Source organism: Parasteatoda tepidariorum, chromosome 3, assembly GCF_043381705.1.
Source record: "Parasteatoda tepidariorum isolate YZ-2023 chromosome 3, CAS_Ptep_4.0, whole genome shotgun sequence".
Classification (NCBI taxonomy): domain Eukaryota; kingdom Metazoa; phylum Arthropoda; class Arachnida; order Araneae; family Theridiidae; genus Parasteatoda; species Parasteatoda tepidariorum.
This window is the reverse complement of record NC_092206.1, coordinates 11,614,698-11,634,705: the sequence shown is the minus strand read 5'-3', so window position 1 is coordinate 11,634,705 and position 20,008 is coordinate 11,614,698. Positions and strand designations below refer to the sequence as shown.

General features: G+C 29.4%; 1 protein-coding gene across 3 annotated transcripts in view; it reads left to right on the top strand.

The window, feature by feature from the left end:
- The first annotated feature begins 251 nt into the window (after positions 1-251).
- LOC107445749 (B-cell receptor CD22) overlaps positions 252-20,008 on the top strand; it is a 417,445-nt gene continuing 397,688 nt past the window's right edge. For 2 of the 3 annotated variants that reach the window (XM_071178319.1, XM_071178320.1), the window contains exon 1: positions 258-697. In XM_071178319.1, the coding sequence (XP_071034420.1) occupies positions 598-697 (100 nt within the window). In that variant the 5' untranslated portion in view covers positions 258-597. Of the gene's footprint in view, positions 698-20,008 lie in introns of all 3 variants that reach the window. The other variant, XM_071178321.1, reaches the window with a different exon arrangement.

Here is a 20,008-nt window from a genome sequence, read left to right as displayed (position 1 = left end):
CTATTACGTATCATCACATTCATCTAATCATTCCATCACCTACACTGGAATACTTCTAAAAAGGAGCCACAAGTTCGAACTGGCGAGGATCACTACTTAATCCCAGCAAAGGATTCGATCATTCAAACTTCTGGTAGAAACCTCTACATGGTACTTCCTAACCGAGATCTTCTACCTGGAGGACAGCGACATCTATCGGACAGAAAACTCGTTCCCGTTCAACCAAAGGAAAAGTCTCTCTTTCCCCCATCGTTTTCATTCTCCGAATAATCCGGCAGTCTGAATCCGGCCACACTCCGTCGCGCTCCTCATTTGGGAGTGAGTTGCGAGAGTGAGGATTTCGTCAGCGATTCGAATAAAGAACGATATTTTCTCACGTCCGGCCCACACAGTCGGCTGGACACAACTTTATTATTAACTTTACACTCTGTATTCTTGTAATTGGGTGTCGGATTTCTCACTGTGAAAAGGATTACTTGACGATGGAGATAGAATGATTAAGTTGTGATTTTTATTATTTTTTTTAAAAAAAAGAAGAAAAAATTTTTAGTTTTTTTTTTTTTGCGTTTGTTTGTTTGGGATTTCTGTGAGTCAAAGATGGAAACTCGTTGTAGGAATATAGAACTTACAAAGATTGTTTTGATCATCGCGTTATGGATCACTCTATTTTGGGCTCAGGTTTTAGGAAATATTGAAGGTAAGCGATATCGTTATATTATTTCACACAGTAAATTTATTATCTGCATCGAACATTTTAAAACAAATTTATAACGATATAAAAAAATAAAAATAAATCATGCTACGTAAATAAAGCGAGAAACATTCTAAATAATGAAGCAAATATATTTATTTATTTATTCCTTCACTTTTTTAGTGTAAATAAAGAATTTAATATTGTTGTTATATCTACTTTTTTCAACAATAAAGAGCTTAGTGGACATTTTAAATTAACCTTTTTCGTAAATGACGAATTTAGTGAGCAGCTTTAAGTGCATTTTTTATAAAAAAAATTAAGAAGTGAATAGCAAGTTACGTGTACTTTTTTCGTAAATAGCTTAGTGAACATTTTAAGTTAACCTTTTTCGTAAATGAAGAATTTAGTGAGTCTCTGTAAGTGAATTAAAAAAAAATTAAGAAGTTAATAGCATGTTACGTGTACTTTTTTCGTAAATAGCATAGTGAACATTTTAAGTTAACCTTTTTCGTAAATGATGAATTCAGTGAATTTTTTAAAAAAAATTAAGAAGTTAATAACGAGTTACGTGTACTTTTTTTGTAAATAGCATAGTGAACATTTTAAGTTAACCTTTTTTGTAGAAAAAGAATTTAGTGAGCAGCTTTAAGTGAATTTTTTTGAAAAAAACTAAGAAGTTAATAACAAGATACGTGTACTTTTTTCGTAAATAGCTTAGTGAACATTTTAAGTAAACCTTTTTCGTAAATAAAGAATTTAGTGATCAGCTTTAAGGGAATTTTTTTAAACAAATTAAGAAGTTAATAACAAGTTACGTGTACTTTTTTCGTAAATAGCTTAGTGAGCATGCTAAGTTAATTTTTTTTAAGTTCCCCTTGAAAATTAAATTTTATCTGAAATTCTTAGTGACATATTAGGTGTAAGCTGCTCAGAAAACATGTGTTGTGAAAATAAAAAATTTTTGCGAATTCAATTTAATCTACTTATGGTCAGTAACACTATTTTTAACCATGAGTATAAAAACATGATTTTGTGAAGTCTTAAGTTAAAAAAAAATTCATCTGCATGAGATCTTTAGCAGACCAACTTCATGTACTTTTTTATGTACTCAAAAACTGATTTCCAAAACTAATTATCTTCATACGTAATATTTAATTTTGTTACAACTCTGATACAATATTTTTAGAACAATTAAAATTTTTCTTTTAACTCTTTAGTCAAATGTAACTCAACTCCACATGCATTTCTCTATACTTATCAAATGCATTCTCAAAAAACGATATTTACGCTCGGAATCTAAAAAAAAAAAATAATGCTTAGATTTTAAGTATTTTATATTTTGTAGAATGTAAAAACAACGTAAATGAATTTAGTTTTCTTTATTTACCAACAATTACCATCAAATAATAGCCATTTTATTCGCTTTTTTTAAAAAAAAAAATTTCATTTTTTTTGCACACTTGAAGTTATTCAAATCAAACAAAATATTATGAAAAGAAAAGTAAGTTCTAAAAATTGGGTTAAGTACTTAAAATCTTTTAATTAAAGTAAAACACATTTTGTACAGCCATTCTACTTTATATGTGATGTACAAAATGAGAGGATTTTTAATTAATTTCAATTGGAAGATTTCTTTTTTCAACAGTTCGTGAAATTGTATCCATTCAAAGGTTGTTTTTACTATAAGCTTTCGTGCGCTACTCATACGAATAAAATTAAAATCAATTAATTAAAAATATGAATCAAATTACTGGTTTATTTACTCTGTTTAGAAATATTGTTCCAAATTAAGACTCTCTCGTTTTGTTTCTTCTTTTATTTTTACTCGGGACATAGTTTCGAGGCTCAAAAAATTGGTTACGAAATATCATTTTCCAATTTTATTCTCTTCGCTTGGAATAAATTATACATTAAAAAAAATTATATTACAAATAATCTACAACTATAAAATGTTAATTCATCAATAAAAATAATATAATTATGAGAAAAAAATTTTGTCAAATATACTGACTTTAAAGAACTTTATTTAAGAATATATGGGGAGGCAAAAAAAATTTCATGTATACATTGCAATTTTGAAATATGTGAAATACGTGGATTCTGGAAGATCAAAATTTTGAATTGAGACATTGGACATCTTAATGAAAATTTTGTTATTCAATGTTTCTTTCTGTATTGATGCACTTTTATTATTAACCAATTTTCAAAAAAAATAAATAAATGGAAAAAAGTAGCCGTTTGTTTATTTTATTTAAGTCCCAATTTTTTTTGGTTGACATGGTGGGTGGCTAGTGGTTATTTCTAGGTCTACTTGAAACTATACTTTTATTGATGATATTGAAATGATCTCTTTAAGGATGATCTTAAAATATTACTTTATGATAAAATTAAAAAGATATTCTTACATGATGTTTTTATAAGAAATCTTTAGGATGATCTAGAAACAGTATTTTTTATGATAGTTTTTAAATGATCTTTGTTTATGATGATCTTGAAGCAATTTTTTCATTATAATCTTTAAAGGATCCCTTTATTAGGATCTGAAAGCGATCTTTTAAAGAGGTTGAAATTAATCTTTAGGATGGTCTTGAAAAAATATTTTTTATGCTAAAATTTTAATTATTCATGTTCTTTTTTAATTTATCAAATTAAAATACTGGTTGTAAGAATAAAAATATGCGCGATCATGTCTCAATTTCTCCCCCCCCCCAAANCCCCCCCCCCCCAAAAAAAAAATGCGACATCCATTTTTCCTTAAAAACTTTAAGAATAAAGCTGTAGTACAACAATATAATGTTTGATCATTATCATTCTCGATTTGAAATTTTCTTTTTACTAAAAGCAAAACTAAACATAACAAATATTCATAGGCTCCTGTGAAAGTATTTTAAATTGAAAGAAAACATAATTACTATTTCCAACCAAAAAATTGATTAAAAAAGTTAACAAAACTTTTAAATCTCTGATGTTTGTACCACTTTCGTTTTTGCAATTCTTATTTGGGAATTAAATCATCCAATATTAAATCAGGATTTCAAATTACTTTCCAGTGTCAGAAACTACTTCTAGACTACTATCAATCATTTTCTTTTGCTTCTATTTTACAGTTTGTGTCATATTCTTTGTTTATGATTTTTAATTACTATTTAATGACAGATCTTGTAAATATATTTGAATCTATTTTTTATTGTCAATGAATTTTCATTTTGTTACATAAGTGGCATCCAAGTTAATTTAGCGTATAAATATACTTTTATGACGAAAGCTAAAGGAAAAATTAGAAACTGATAGCTTATTTTTAATAGCATAATTAAAGTTCAAAACAATATCGAAATAAGCTATTATTCTGAATATAATGTATTCTTTTAAAAATAGCTTAAATTACGAAGTTTTTTTGACATTATATTTCGAAAATTGCTGACCAGTAAGCGTTAAAAATATTGTAAATCTCGAAGGACTTTATGAGCATCACGTACTTGTTTATTCAATTTTACCTCATTTTATTTTACCGTTAAAAAAAGGGTATATAGTCTTGTAAATATTGTAATAAGGACATATCATTTTAAAAACTTAAAAAATTAATGCACGGTGTTGAAGCTTTTCTTGCATAGAAAAACAAATTTATGAAGCAATTGGGTTTTTAATTATTATTGAACATATTTCGTACTTTGAAGATCTTGTGTAAAGATAAATTAAGGGAAAGTGGCGTGTAACACGAGGTATCTAAAACATTTTATTGCTTGCTGAAGATAAATTATTTTATTGATATTATTAAATACAAAATTTCATATTTAATGTCAAAAAAAAATTGAATCAGGAATTTATCTAGGGTTTTTGCAAAAGGTTCTGTTTTTGTAATTTTGCGAAAAATCGCGTGAGAAAATTGTATTTTGTTGTATTTTTTAAAAAAAATTCACGATAAGATGATTAGATTTCTGAAACCTGCAATTAAATTTTCAGACGGTTTGTAATCTGTTAAATATTTTATATTTCCGTCATTTTTATGAACTTACAAAAGGCTTTTGGAATTTTTTTCTAATAAAAATAGCATTTATGAACAAATTGCATTAATATGTCGCATTAGATTAAAATAACCAAATTTAACAATGAATCATTTTTTCTCTGCTGGTCTTTCTCATTTTCATTTTTATTTTCACCGAAAACATGTTTCAGATCTCCCATGGTCAGTTTATGCATACACTAACTTCAAATTCCCGGGTAAGGAGATACCTGAGATTTTGATGTTATAATCAACTGTTAGGCGTAAAACCCAATTTTAAGACCTTAAACATATTAATAATATTAAAATGTTTAATAAGCTAAATTAATCTCAGTGGCTTGACAGTCCATAGAGGGCCAAGGCCTACTGTGCTCATCTCAGTTTTCTTGACCTTGGGCTCTGAGGTGCAGGAGCAGATGTTCTGGTCGGCTGACCACCTGACCCGAACGTGAACCCCCAGTGTTTCGTTCTCAAGCATGCTTGCTACTCATTTATCGACCCACTGAAGGGATGAAAGGCTGAGTCAATCTTGCCGGCCGGAGGGTCGAACCCAGGAACTGTGGCATAGGAGCGCGAAGCTCTCTACCACTCAGCCAGTGGGCGTCAAAATGTTTGATAGTTTTGCTAATTAATATGCTTGTTAATTAACTCAACTAAAAAAGCTCTGGAGCTTGTGCTCTAAGGTATGACGATAAAGTTACGGAATTTTGCCAAATTTTATTTTTTTATAAAACCATATTTTATTGTTAATTTCACCAAAACCATTACCAAATTGCTTCGGTAAAAAAATTTTGATATTTTTAAGTAGCTTGAAACACATTAAATTTTACCATATCCTGTTATTTTTGACCGTATTTTTTTATGGTGAAGAATGTCTTATAACTTTTGTCAAACATTTGCTGTTTTTTTTGGTGATAAGTATTGTCAATCGCACAATTTTAGCCAAATGAAGACATTGGTTAAACATTGTAATAAAAGTTATGAATATAGATCATTCAATCTTACTCTTGTAACTTAAATAATAATTTAAAAAAAAATTCACTAGTAAAAAATTGTCCAATTTTTTTAAAAGAACTTAAAGTATTGTTTTGTTCTTATTGTAGTAAAAACTTCATCATCAATACGTTTAAAATATTCTTTTCGTTACCGTTCTTAAAAGTAGTGAAGCATTAAAAGAAATCTGTGTGTTTAGTGGGGGAGAAAGAAATGGAAGAAGTAGCATTTTACAAGTATCCGGAGGGATAAAATTTTAAAGAGTAATCTCTCCAAGTGCCGAAGAATGTTGATTGCGGATGGGGTGTTATGGGGGAAAAAAGAAGCTGACATCAGCTACTTGTTAAGGATTCTTGTACTTTTGGCAACGATTCCAAATAAAAGAGGACTCTTGTCGGCGTTTGAACTTGCAAGAAACTTTTATTTTTTTCCAACAGATATGCACCTGTGTTTTGTTCCTGATAATGTCAAGGTGTTATGTGACCGATACTAATTCGCATTAATAACACTCCCTCAATCGTAAAATATTATTTCATTGTTATCACCATCACTGATAACATTAGCTCTTCTTCAAATCTTCTTTGAACTTTCTTTTTTAAGTTGCAAAGACTATTTTTAAAGCTTTTAAGAAATTTCACTAGCCTCAAGGAATATTGGTTGAATTTTTTAAATTTTATTTGATGTGCTAATATTTGTTTGCTATACTTAAATGGAAGTAATTAAATTTTGTCTATATAAATTTGACCATAGATAGGTTGTAAAATGTTCTATCAGGTGCTGAACCATAATATCGTTTAAGTTAACGGCCACCTTCATCAATGCCAAACTTGAACCACATTTTATTGCTCTTAGGTTCTGAAATCTGAGTGATGTGTAACTGTTAATGTTCATCACCTGCTTTATGAGAAAAGTTTGGTCAGAAATCGAGCTCCGAAAATCAGGGCTATTTATTGTAACATTGTAAAAAAAAATACAGTTAATGNCAGCTACTTGTTAAGGATTCTTGTACTTTTGGCAACGATTCCAAATAAAAGAGGACTCTTGTCGGCGTTTGAACTTGCAAGAAACTTTTATTTTTTTCCAACAGATATGCACCTGTGTTTTGTTCCTGATAATGTCAAGGTGTTATGTGACCGATACTAATTCGCATTAATAACACTCCCTCAATCGTAAAATATTATTTCATTGTTATCACCATCACTGATAACATTAGCTCTTCTTCAAATCTTCTTTGAACTTTCTTTTTAAGTTGCAAAGACTATTTTTAAAGCTTTTAAGAAATTTCATTAGCCGCAAGGCATATTGGTTGAATTTTTTAAATTTTATTTGATGCGCTAATATTTGTTTGCTATACTTAAATGGAAGTAATTTAATTTTGTCTATATAAATTTGACCATAGATTCGTTTTGAATATGTTGAATCTATAATATTAAAAATGCATTTTCTGATGCTTGTTAACGATATATTTATTCATTTTAAATTAAGCGAACATGAAAAATATATTTTTCTGATTCTGCAATAGGTTGTAAAATGTTCTATCAGGTGCTGAACCATAATATCGCTTAAGTTAACGGCAACCTTTATCAATGCCAAACTTGAACCACATTTTATTGCACACATTTAAAAGTTTGGTCAGAAATCGAGCTCCGAAAATCAGGGCTATTTATTGCAACATTGTAAAAAGAAATACAGTTAATGGTTTTAAAAAATTAAATTTCTTGAGATTTTTTTAAATTATCAGTCTAAAAAATTAGTCATGCTTAGAATTTTCTAAATAAAATTTTTACATTTTCTTTTGACGAAATTGCTCAAAATATTTTGATGAAATTCATTTAAAATTCTCATTGTTTTTAAAAGTCTTTTATAATTTTCTTAAAATTAAAATTTATAGAATTTTTTTGTATAAATTACATTTATGTCAATGCAATTTTTGAAAAAAATTAAATTTTTTGTAATTTTTAAAAAAAAAAACTTTTATTGAATTTTTTGAAATTAGTTTTCAATGAAATGTTTATTTTAATACTTTTATGCATTTTTAAATTAATTTTTAATTACATTTAATATCATTTTTTTAAAAAATTAATTGTCAGTGGTCTGTCCAGGCATTTTGTGAAAGGTCCTGTTTTTGTAAAATTGTGAAAAAACTATTCATAAATTGTGAATATAAAATAAGCGTTAAGTCACATTCTTTCAACCAGGGTCTTTCTTTTCTGAATTTGTGCAGATAGGGTCCTGTGATTGCAAAAATTGCTAAAAACCTTTTCAAGAAGTTTTTAAATTGTGAATAGATACAAGATTCTGCTCAACAATTGCTGCTACTAAATTAGAGATGCAATATGCAAATATTTGGTATTTAGCCTATACTGCTCAACACAGAATATTCATTTCGGACGAATCATGAAAAAAAAAATCACTCACATCTTTAATAATTTCAATTAACATATTTTAAATAACACAACTTAGTAATGTATTACTTTAAATGTGTTACGCATTACGTAAACTTAAACAATTCTTAAATTTATAATATTTTATTTAAAAAGTTGTTAAAAATTTATTTTTATTTGCATAATATTCTATGACTTAATTTTAGGAATAAATATAAATTGATCAATTATTTATTTACAAAGAAATATGATTTAATATGAATAAGAATGCACACACGATTTTTGTAAAAGTAGAAATATTTTCTTAGAGTACTACATTTGTAATTAAAACTTAGGGAGACTTAGTTTGTCTCGAGCAGTCTCCCTCCCCCCCCAATTGAAGGATTTATTCGATTAGCAAAACAATAATGAAGATAAACAAATTTGTGAAGGGTTCGATTAAAAGATAAATTATTTTGTGAAGGGTCCGAAAACTTTTTCTAAACAGACCCCTGATTATAATGCAAATTTATTTGAAGTCGACCGATATATGAGTCGCTCAGAAGCCAATGCGGTTAAGTCCAAAACACAAAAATTGAGAAAATTAATGTTTTTCAATACATTAGTTTTTAAAATTCTTGGTTTATTAATTTAATTAGAAAAGTGTATTAAGTCTTTTATCGAGGTGCAAACTCTGCAAAAAAAACAAGCTATGTACAGGATGTGTAATTAAAAACGTAAGTATTTATTGAAATAATGACAGCATCTTAAAAATTTTAGGACTTATACCTTTTGGCAGCTGAAAAAGATAAGAAATTTATGTAAAAAAATACTGATAAAAGGTGGACTTATTCACAATGGCCTCTGAAATTATTATACAATATATTCAGAAGCTATTAAAAAAATTGCTGTCTAACCTAGAAAAAAGTAACCAAAGAGTAAATCCTTTAATAACTAAGAAGATTATTATTTATTTCATCAAAATTTCCAAAAATCAGAAAATATCAAAAAATGGACTTAACCGCATTGGCTTTTGAGCGGCTCATATATTGTAACTTACAAACTATCGGAATGTAATGTGAAAATGTGATCTTGTAGTTGTAGAATTTTCCCATGCTTTAGCATTTGCCCGATCAACGTAATATTTTCTATTAGGCTAATAATCATGTTTTAGAAATTTTGATGTTCCGTAACAAATACTTTAAGCATGTATATACTTTAAAATCAGTAAAATACTGACACGGAATCCTTACATTTTTACCGCAGTACAGCATACGTGGAAGCACTTTTTGCACAAATATCCCCATTGACCAAAGAGCTGATTATTCCACGAATGCGTTTTGCGACGACTCATATTGCATACATTTCCACATCATGACGAAAATATTCTATGAAGTTCACACCTACACATTTTAATGAAACGTTAACATTCGAAATCATGAATACATTCAACGAGTTTATTCATTCCACGAGAGAAGAGAATATTTCGGGGGGATCTTTTGGAGAAAAGGCTTTTCAAAATGGGTGGAAAGGTGTGGAAGCGAAATTATTTCAGAAATGTGAGATTCGCGTGCTGAGGTTATACTTGTTAATGACAACTCAACTCTCAATTCCGAGCTTCTGATTTGGTTTCACATCCTTCCCACAAACTGCTAAAACTCACGGAAATAAAGTCAAAAGATATTTTGAGAAAAGTAAGCACTCTTCTCTCTGATGATGAGAATGCAACATTCTTCTGAAGCCCCTTTTTACATTTAATAATCCTGAAGTAGTTAAAATTGAGTGTAGACTCCTCCATTAAAAAAAAAAAATCAGATAACATTTTTTACTAAGAACCTTTTTACTCGAATTTTCGTTTTCGAGTGTTTTCTACTGCAATGTATCTTAACACTGAAGTGGCATTACTACTCATGTTAACTCCGCAGCCTTGTATTTTTGAACCCAATCCAGATGACGAGAGAACTCCTGGATCAAATATTTTTAGAAACTTTGCCTTCGTAAAGGACTTTTTGATGAAACTAACCAGCATTTGCGTTACATAGAGAGGAAGACCACGAGAATCTACCCCTGACTGCAAGGGGACACTAACCCATGATCCGTATGACACTTTGGATATTTCACTTTAGCACTGTGGTCGATGCAAGCCGGATGTGTATTCGTACCGACCAGTCATGGTTAGGATTCAAACCCTGTTCACCTGATTGAAAGGCGAACGTTCTATCCCCTGAGTCCTCGTGGCTCTGATAATAGGTGTTTTTTTATATATATATTCATCGTTGAACAAACAGTTGACCCAATTCTTGGGTTTACGACTACTAATGTTTAACTCCGTGGCCTTGTAATTTGAAACAATCCAGAAGACAAGGAAACTCCTGGATCAGTAATCCCAGAGGTATTGATTTGTTATGGGAACATGGAGGACTTTGCAACTCGACAAATTTAACGTGCATCAGTCACCATTTACTACAGGGGAAGTCTTCGGCTGGCGGGGATAGAACCCACGAACTCTTGAACATGGGTCCATCGCCCTACCAACCATGCTATCCCGGCCTTGATAATGAGTGTTGTGGAACACCAGCGCGGGTTATATCCTGGTAATCCATGGATAAGTGTTAATCCAAGAGTTAAACGTTATTCTCCGATCAAAATCCGCTAGTGTCATGCAGTCCGCAGAGTTAACGTGGATCGAGTTTGCTATCGGATCTCTGCTATCACTGCTTTCCAGTTGAAACTATTGGAAGAAGGGAAAGACATGTCCTAGATATAAGAGATATTAAATGCGAAGAAATGGATGACAAATACACCTTCCTTAAACCAACCATCAAAAAGCTCAGATCTAAAATTAACTGCCAATTATTGATGACAGACGCAGCATGGGTCTCAAATCGTAATTAAATATTGTGTTCGAAACATTTTTTTTCTTTTTACCAAATTATATAATTTGTATATTCAAACGTATATTTATGATTTTTTTATCTGTTTCTTTTAGTAGTACAAATAGGAATTTCACAACATATATAATTTTATTTTAATAATTAACGGCAATTATAGAGCAATTCAATATTATTTATTTTTATGCATTTTATTCCACAAAATCAAATTAAAATCTAAAATCATGTTTTTTTTAATAAAACATAACTATAAGAATGCGGTAAAGTATTTACAAACAAAAATCATTCATATTGCTTAGTATATTGCTTAGTATAAAAAAATTATTTTTACACATTTTAGTAAAGACAAAACATTTTTGCAATAAGCGTCTTTTGTTTCATTTTTAAAACTGAAAATTTTTATCAATATATTTGTTATGGAAATAAATCTAAACAGATGTAAGTTTTGTATGAAGTTTAAACAAAATATACATTTTAGTTATTTTATTGTAATTATACTTCATTGAAAAATTTGCCTTCTTGATTTCTAATAATTTAAATAAATTCATATTTTTCATTATAAATTATTTATGTAATTACATGAATGTATTTGCTTCAAAATTAAGTGTTACAAACCGTTATGAACGATAAAATTCACCAATTTCTTCAAACGAATCTCAAATGTTTTAAGAAGAAAATATCAAGTACATTGTTCAATTATGAAAATAAGAATTAAATAGTTTCGGAAACTATGTTTTTCAATGAAAATAAAATTACGATTTTTTTATTGACACTATTTCCCTTTTTATGCTAAGTGTAGGAATTCATTTTTAAATGAAAATTGTTTCTGCAATGTGCTTATTTTGTATGCAATGTTACGTGGATTTACACTGGCCAATCAGATCTCTTGACCAGCTAATTGGCACTTAGGGAGTAATTCATTTCAGTCTATGATGCAATAAAATTAACTCATTAATGCCCTGTTCAAAAGTGGTCGATATATGAGACTCAGATTTTGATCTATGTTTGAGTCCTGTTTAATTTACAGGGCTGATTGTGCTCTGGAAAAAATCCGGATTTCCGGATTTTTCGCCAAGAAATTTCGAAAGTTTCCGGAGATTGAATGTCTAGACCAGGGGTTGCCAAACTTTTTTGATCATCGACCCCTACATAATTTGTCGAAATCTCCATCGACTCCCATAAAAGTAATTTTCTGTTAATTAAAATAAAGCTCTATTAGATACTGTGTTTGTACATTTATTTTATGATTTTGAACATTTATTAAAGTAATAGTACATAGTGTAACAATAGTTTTATGAAAAATATATTAATGTTGAAATATAAATACCTTAATATTTATGAAATAATAAGTAATTATAAGTAAGTAGAAATAAAAAGTAAAGTAACTACGGATTTATTGTTTCTTAATCAATGACATGGGTGTGCATGGTGTTTTTTTTTTTGCAAGGTTCGTTATATTGGGTTCAAAATTGGTCAATTTTAATCTTAAATCCCCTCGAAACTCCACATTTAATTTATTTCTGTTCTTAGTTAAGATTGAATTTACGTGACTGAAACCGGCTTCAACCATATAGGAACTTGGAAATGCTATCATAAATGGCTGAGCTATTTCGTAAAGTCTTACATATTTTTGCATTATATTTATATTTGTCCAAAATTTGCTTATTGTTAAATTTTTAAAAAGCGTCTTTGCTTCAAATCCCCATAATAATTCAGCAAGCTCATCTTGCAGGTTGATGTCCACGTTTTTAATTTGAGCAGAAAATGGCAGAATAATCCAAACAGGGATGTCAATGTTTTCCAAATGAACAAAACGCAGTTTAAAATCGTCGATCAATTTTTGAAGATTACCTGTATATATTTCCAAGTCTTCTTTTATTTCTAATTGTCACATATCTGAAAAATACTGATAATCCTTCGACCAATCGACCCTTCCGGTTCGGAACGACCCCCATCTACCCCCTGGCTCAGATCGACCCCCGCTTATCTTAAATAGACCCCTGGGGGTCTATATAGACCACTTTGGCGACCTCTGGTCTAGACGTTTCAAAAAATCATGGATCACAGAAGTTACCGGAAATCAAATTTTCAAAGGTGGAACTTAAAAACACAGTTTATTTTATTTGTTAGTAAGAAGTGAGAGCCAGAGAGATACTCTATAAGCTTATATTCATGATTAATATTCATTTTTTTATCAGTAAATAGTTGTTATAATCATAAAGTCAAGAAAGAAATACATATTTGTAAATTTTAATTACTTCTCCAGGTCATCATAGGTATGTGTTAAATTTTAAATATATTTTAAGTAAACTAAGAAATATTGAGAAAAAGGAAGAAAAAAACATTGTTTAAGTTTTTTTCTAATTTTTCAATTTAACTTGCTTTTTTTTCTTTTGTTTTCTTTTCTCTTTTTTTTTTAACTTAAGAAATTTTCCGGAATTTTGACATAAGCTCACAATCACCCCTGAATTTAGTATACTGCTCCTAGTCACAGTGCGGTCCCACGGTTATACGAAACCTTTGCGGCAAGGCTAACCGCGAGAGGTTTTCATAAGTTTCTTCTCCATGCAAATTAATTATGTGAATTAATTTCATACATGTGTGTCATAATGCATGAGAATTAATTTCATACAAAAGGTTCTCAACAAAGGCATGTTTATCTCACTGCTTGTTGCAAGAGTTACCTTGTCTTGTGGGTTTGGTTAAAAATTAACAAAGCTGTGGATTTGATAGCTGCAAACTTGATATAACAACCATGATGGCTCAGGGTATAGAGTGTTCGTCTTCCAAGGAGGTGAACCGAGTTCGAATCCCAGAGATGTCTGGTTGATACGAATTCCGCATCCGGCTTGCACCGACCACAGTGCTGACGTAGAATATTCTCAGTGGTTGACGGATCATGGGTTAGAATCCACTTGCCATCAGGGTGACCGTGGGAGGTTTTCGTGGTTTAACCTCTCCATGTAACGTAAATGCTGGTTAGTTCCATCAAGAAGTCCTGAAGACAAATTTCAACCAATACTTGATCCAGGAGTTTCCTTGTGTTCTGGATTGGGTTCAAAATTACGTGGCTACAATGTTGAACATTAGTCGTCGTAAACCCAGAAATCTGGTGGCCTGTTCAACGATGGTTATTACAAAAAAAGTTTGAATCTACTATTTAATGCTGATGTTAAATTTAAATTAAATGTTTTCAGCTCTTCGTAGCTTATTGGATTTATCATTTTTGTAGAGTAAATAAAAACATAAAGATTTTCTTCTCTTTTTATTACATTAAAATCCAGTTACTTGTTACTTCCTTTTTTTTTCTTTTAACATTGCAGCAATTTAATGGACAGTCTACAAATAATGTCATGCTGGAATGTATATTTTATCAAATAATGCTATTTGAGATATTGTGAGGAGAGAGAAAAAAATGGCATCATACATTTTGTTTAAAATTAAATCATTTACACCCTGCAGGTTAAATATTTTCTAATTATTTTGACAGGGTTTTTCTTCAAAATAAGTATACATCTAACTATTATTGCCATCGAAACACATGAATTGAAAATAAAATTTGATCTCTAGCGTGTTTTTTTTCTGAAGTAAGTAATACAGCGTGACAGTTGATGGTTGGGCTAAGTGTGACACTTTCCGAAAAAGGGAATATGTGATATTATTTATGACGAGTTATGTTAGAACTTAATCCATTATTACTGCAAAATCGGATAGGATCCTAACAATGAAAAGGATCGTGAGCTATTGTCAAATTTGAAACTACTTAAACAAAACATTTTTACGTACATAAACAGTAAACACAAATATCTCATACATTTTTCTTTCCTTCTCAAATTTCGAATCGATTCCATTACATTATTGATTGTAAACAAACATTGCTATAACTGACAAATATGTTTCGGTTTATGTAAATGAGATGCTGATTATTTTCAGACATTGATTTTTAAATGCGGTTTGTGTCTTACAATTTCGAGAAAACGAAGGACATATTCCTTTGCTCTTTTGTTAAAAATTAAAATCTTAAAAAATACAATTAAATTTTTTCTATCATGCATTGGTTAAAAGTTCAGTGCAGGTTAAGTACTGTAATATTGTTCTTATAAATTTATAACTTTATGTTCAGTGCGTGAAAGAAAATGAAAACTAAACATCATGAGTAACTTTCGATCAATTTTTCGAAAAGGTGACCTCAAATATAATAATTAATTAATGCCGACGATGTTTTAAGTTATGAAATCTGAGTCAAAGACTAATTTCTCTGAATAAACATACCGTTTTTTCGAAGAATTTAGATTTCTGAATTGATCTGATCTGCTTAATTGAATCTGATCTGCTTAAAAACTTCACTAGGTATGGTAAAATACTTCAAAATAACATTAACACTAAAGAGGTCCAAATTTTAGATCGCTATCGTGACCAATCTTTTTGTGCCATTTTTCACACATTGTCGCAACTCCTTAGATTTTAAGTCAGAAATCCAAATCTGTGGCAAAATCGTCATGGTTTTTTCTTAGAAAGTACGTTTTTGCGACTGATTTCGTAACTCAAAATATCATCTGTACTAATTATTTAGCATATTTGAAGATCAACCACTTAATCCATTGATTGAGTCCTAGTACATGAAATGTATTCAGGGTGATTCGATTTTTTGTGTGCACTGTACATCATGATAGCAAACATTAAATAAAACAAAACGTAACGGTGTGCACGTATTAAATCTTTCCAGTTTTTCAAATAAAAATAATTAAATTGGAGATAAGTCCTTTGGGACTGTTTAAACATTTTAGGCAAACATTTTTACCAGGGGCAACATTAATTAAAAACTGATTTTTTCATGTGTAGATTCATATCATTATTTCAATGGACAAAACACTAACGTTACACTGTGTATATCTTACTAATCGGATTTTTTTTAAAGATGCATATTTTTTTCCGACAAATCTCCGCAAATTGACAGTAAAAGATAGTTGACAGACAATAGACAGTAGTTGAAAATCGGAAAATTTGATCCTCATATGCATCCTCCTTATTTTAAGATTTAAAAATTCGAATTCGTCGTATTTAAAGTATACGTAAAGTGTGCATCCTTCATATTTAAAGAATCAAACATCTGAATCGTTCGTAAAGAAACATAAATTTTTTTAGGATAAAATATCGGAATACATCGTAAATAAATTATAAAGGTGTCAATCACTTATAGTATCTTGAATACAAATTTTGAAGGATGTTCAGAGAAAGTAATTTAAAATTGTATTCTGTTCAAATTAATTCAGGATATTTAAGGTGAACTTCTTTTGCTTTCTTAGTATGCTAAAATCAGATCATTAAGTTAAAAGGTATTCTGATTGTAAGCGATTTTGCATTGAACATAAACATGCATTAATGGAGAGGTATATTAGAATCATTGTTAAAACTGTACTTATTGGCATTAAATTATGCATTTTACTTGCACATAATCGGGAGTAATGTAATTTTCAATGGGACAATTTTACGGAATACTTTCCAAATATATACAAGGCCAAAGTATATATATATATATATTTCAAAAATTTAATTATTTTAATCATTCTTAATCCAATTTTAATTAAATTAAAACAAATACTTAATTTTTATGACATTTTATGAAAAAAGCGATTATAAATGCTTTTATTATTTTCTTATCAATTAATGTAACGGCTAACTTTATAATTAAATACAACTGCGTAACTCAATAATTCACAGTCACTACTATTAGAATATCAACATTTTATTTTTAAATTTAAGTTGATTCATTTCTCTAATCACAAAAATCTTCCAGGGTTATATTAATTTCTCCCGATATTTTTGGTGATAAAGCTGTAGTCAAAATTATTTAAAATTTAACTTTAATAACTGACTTGGTATTTGGATTTTATTATATATGGATAAATCACCCCTTCCCGTGCTCCTCCGTTAAAAACAATTCACTCGCCTTTTTAAAATTCTTGGGACTGGGGTGTTTTGACCTTAGTCTGACCGTTATTAAATTACAAAATTTCTTCAAGGGGATTCTATCTAAGGAGATGCTGCTTATTAATTTGTAATTTTCTAGTTATCACCATTTTTTTTTGAAGTTCTCGCTACTGAAAGCAATGCTTAATTTATCTATGGAGTGATTAATTCCTTCACAATGTCAATGTATAATGAACTAAAATCATCACCACTATTACAATTAAATAGCGTTCTTTAAGTAGCATGAAAAGTCTGACGTTTTGATCATATAAATTTTGTGAAGTAAGATTCGATATATATTAGCAATATTCTTGTAATATTGGGAAAATTTCCAAGATAATATTCCCCCCATCATCTTTTTGGAATATTATATAGCGTCATAATTTAGACGATATAAAATATCTTACGAATGTCATCATATGATATAAGATATAATATGCTACCAATGACCCACATTTAATGCGCAAAATATTTTTCTAATATTTATTTAATGTATGTCAAATATTTTACCATTATATCTACTGATTAAACAAATATTTTATAGATATTTGTATACGATTTATACTAGGGATCACTCAATGTCTGCCCCCCTCTAAATGCTAGAAATAATTTTTGTTTGTGTTTTTCCTTAAGAATTATTGTTATTAGAATTATGAGTTAACAAAATTTGAAAAATTTTAAGCTCAAATTTTCCAGTATGTATAATGATTTGCTTACATTATAAATTACTTAAAAAGCATTTTGCAAATAAACAACTAATAAATGTGGCTTAAAGTTACGACCAGCGGGAGCCCCAACAGTTCTGTGCCTACAGCCCCCGGATTTCTATATCAGCCCTGGTGACACTAATAGTTCTGTCATTAGACATACCTTGCAAATCTGATAAATATTCAATATAAATCAGATAGATACCTGTAAAATATTTATACATCAGTGAACATGTCAGTATTCAATATACAATAGTAGGATTAAGGACTTCAAATTATTAGCCAGTAAATTGGTCAAATATCAAAAGTGCTTGTCAAATTTCAAAATTCTAAACCAAAGGCAAATCTTTACAATTTTTAAAGATTGAGTTTTTTCCATAGAAAACTTCTGATCGAAATACAAATTTACTGTAAATTGAATTATTTTACAAAATACAAATTCAAATTTTACCGTTGGGAAGGAGTACATAAGCAATGAATATTGGAGAGTAAAAAAAATTTAAATGTTTAATAGCCTTTGAGGAAAAGAAAGTTGATTAGGTTTGGTTAATTTTTGATAACTTCTTAGACTAGAGCAGTAATAAGGATAAACCTGAATCAATATTATGTTATTGTCACGTTATTGCATATGTTATTGTCACGTTATTGTCACGAGAAAACATATCTCCTGCAAATATAGTTGGATGATAATATGCATCTTGACTACTACTTAATCTATTTTATTGACGCAAACTGTAGAAAAAATTTCGTCTCGTGATATCTCTGTGTCACTGANTATATATATTATTTATATTTATATATATATATTCATTCTTTCGATTGTTACAGAATCGTTGGAAGAATAAGAAATGATCTAAAATTGCACTCTTGCGATAAATTAGTGTTTCTATAGAATGGATGTAAAAAATAAAAATAAAAAAGGAGAAAAAATCCGAAATCCATGGGTTTGAATCGTAAGAAATGGAAAGAATATATTCTGCACGTTAGTTTTGCAAGGGCAATCTTAGATTTCAACAAAAAAAAAAGTTTTTGGACTACAGACATTCCTTTTTGAAATCAGCAGATAAGAAAAGAATTGGGGAAGTTTTGAATTGAGAAGGAAAGGAATTGTATAGGGGAAGAAATTTCGATGTTCTCAACAAGTTTGAATTAAAAATAGAGAGAGAGAGAGAAGTATTTCAAAGAATTTCGATTATTTTACGTGCATCGTATTGCTTTTTTTTTCTTCTTCTTCTAATCATAGAACACTTCTTTTTGTGAATTTTCATGCGCGTTTTCGAAAAAAAAAAATATGGATTGAAGTTCGGAAAGAAATGTTCAATCAACAAGAAGGTAAGGAAAATGTCACCTACTATGAATCTGAAGTTTAAAAATATTTCATTTTAAAAGAATTGATCATAAATATTTCAAATATTTTAAGAAAACTTCATTATTTTGAGCCTAACGAGAAAATTGAAACTTTGTTGTTTAATTCTGTGCTAAATATAGTAGGTTAAAAATAAAGAACAATACGTAATTTGAGTATTTTCAATTATTTTTTCTTTTCTTCCTTTGAGTTTATATTAAATATAAGTTAGAATTTTTGAAGTGAGGTTTTAAAAATATTTCATTTTAAAAATCTAACACTAATCATCGTTACTGATGTTTTGAGAATAACTTATCATTTCAAGCCTACACTGTAAAAAAAGCTCGGTAAATCTTTAACGTAAGCATATTTGGTGCAAAGTTTCACATTATCCTAAAGTTTAGTTAAACGAAGATCATTTATATTAAGTTGCACCATGAATTGTGAAGTATGATCGAGGAAATACTTCTATGGTGCAACTGAATGCACCGAAATTTGGCAAAAAAACACATAACTTTGACTGTGACAGTAAACTGAGCGATGTTTGTTTACGACGCCATATTTTCTTTACAACTCAGTCTTGGTATATCGAAACGACTAATGCATGTTGTTTAAAGTTTCTACTTATTTAGGTGGGTAAATCTCTTATTTGCATTAATTAAAGTCCATTTATTTCATGTTACTTTTTTAAATTTGGTTGGCGGTATAGAATGGTTCGACGTATGTCATGAAGTAACCTACTAACGGTAAATAGTTGTGTTGCGGTTAATAGCAACCTTGGCTTCCATTTGAGCGCTTTAAAAATACCTAATAGTGGTGCAACCTTCCTATGCCTTTATAAAAGAAAAAAAAAGAAATAATGAAAATAGGTATTTCGTTTCGTCAAAAAACCTATTTATATTATTCTGATATTTGAAGCTAGGGAAAATAACAAAATATGGTAAAGTTCGGCTCCATTTTATGTTGCCAGCAAATTAATAGTAATTTTCGGTGTTACGTGGCTCGGAATTTTTAACAGTGTAGTTGCCAAACTTTTGTTTTCAAG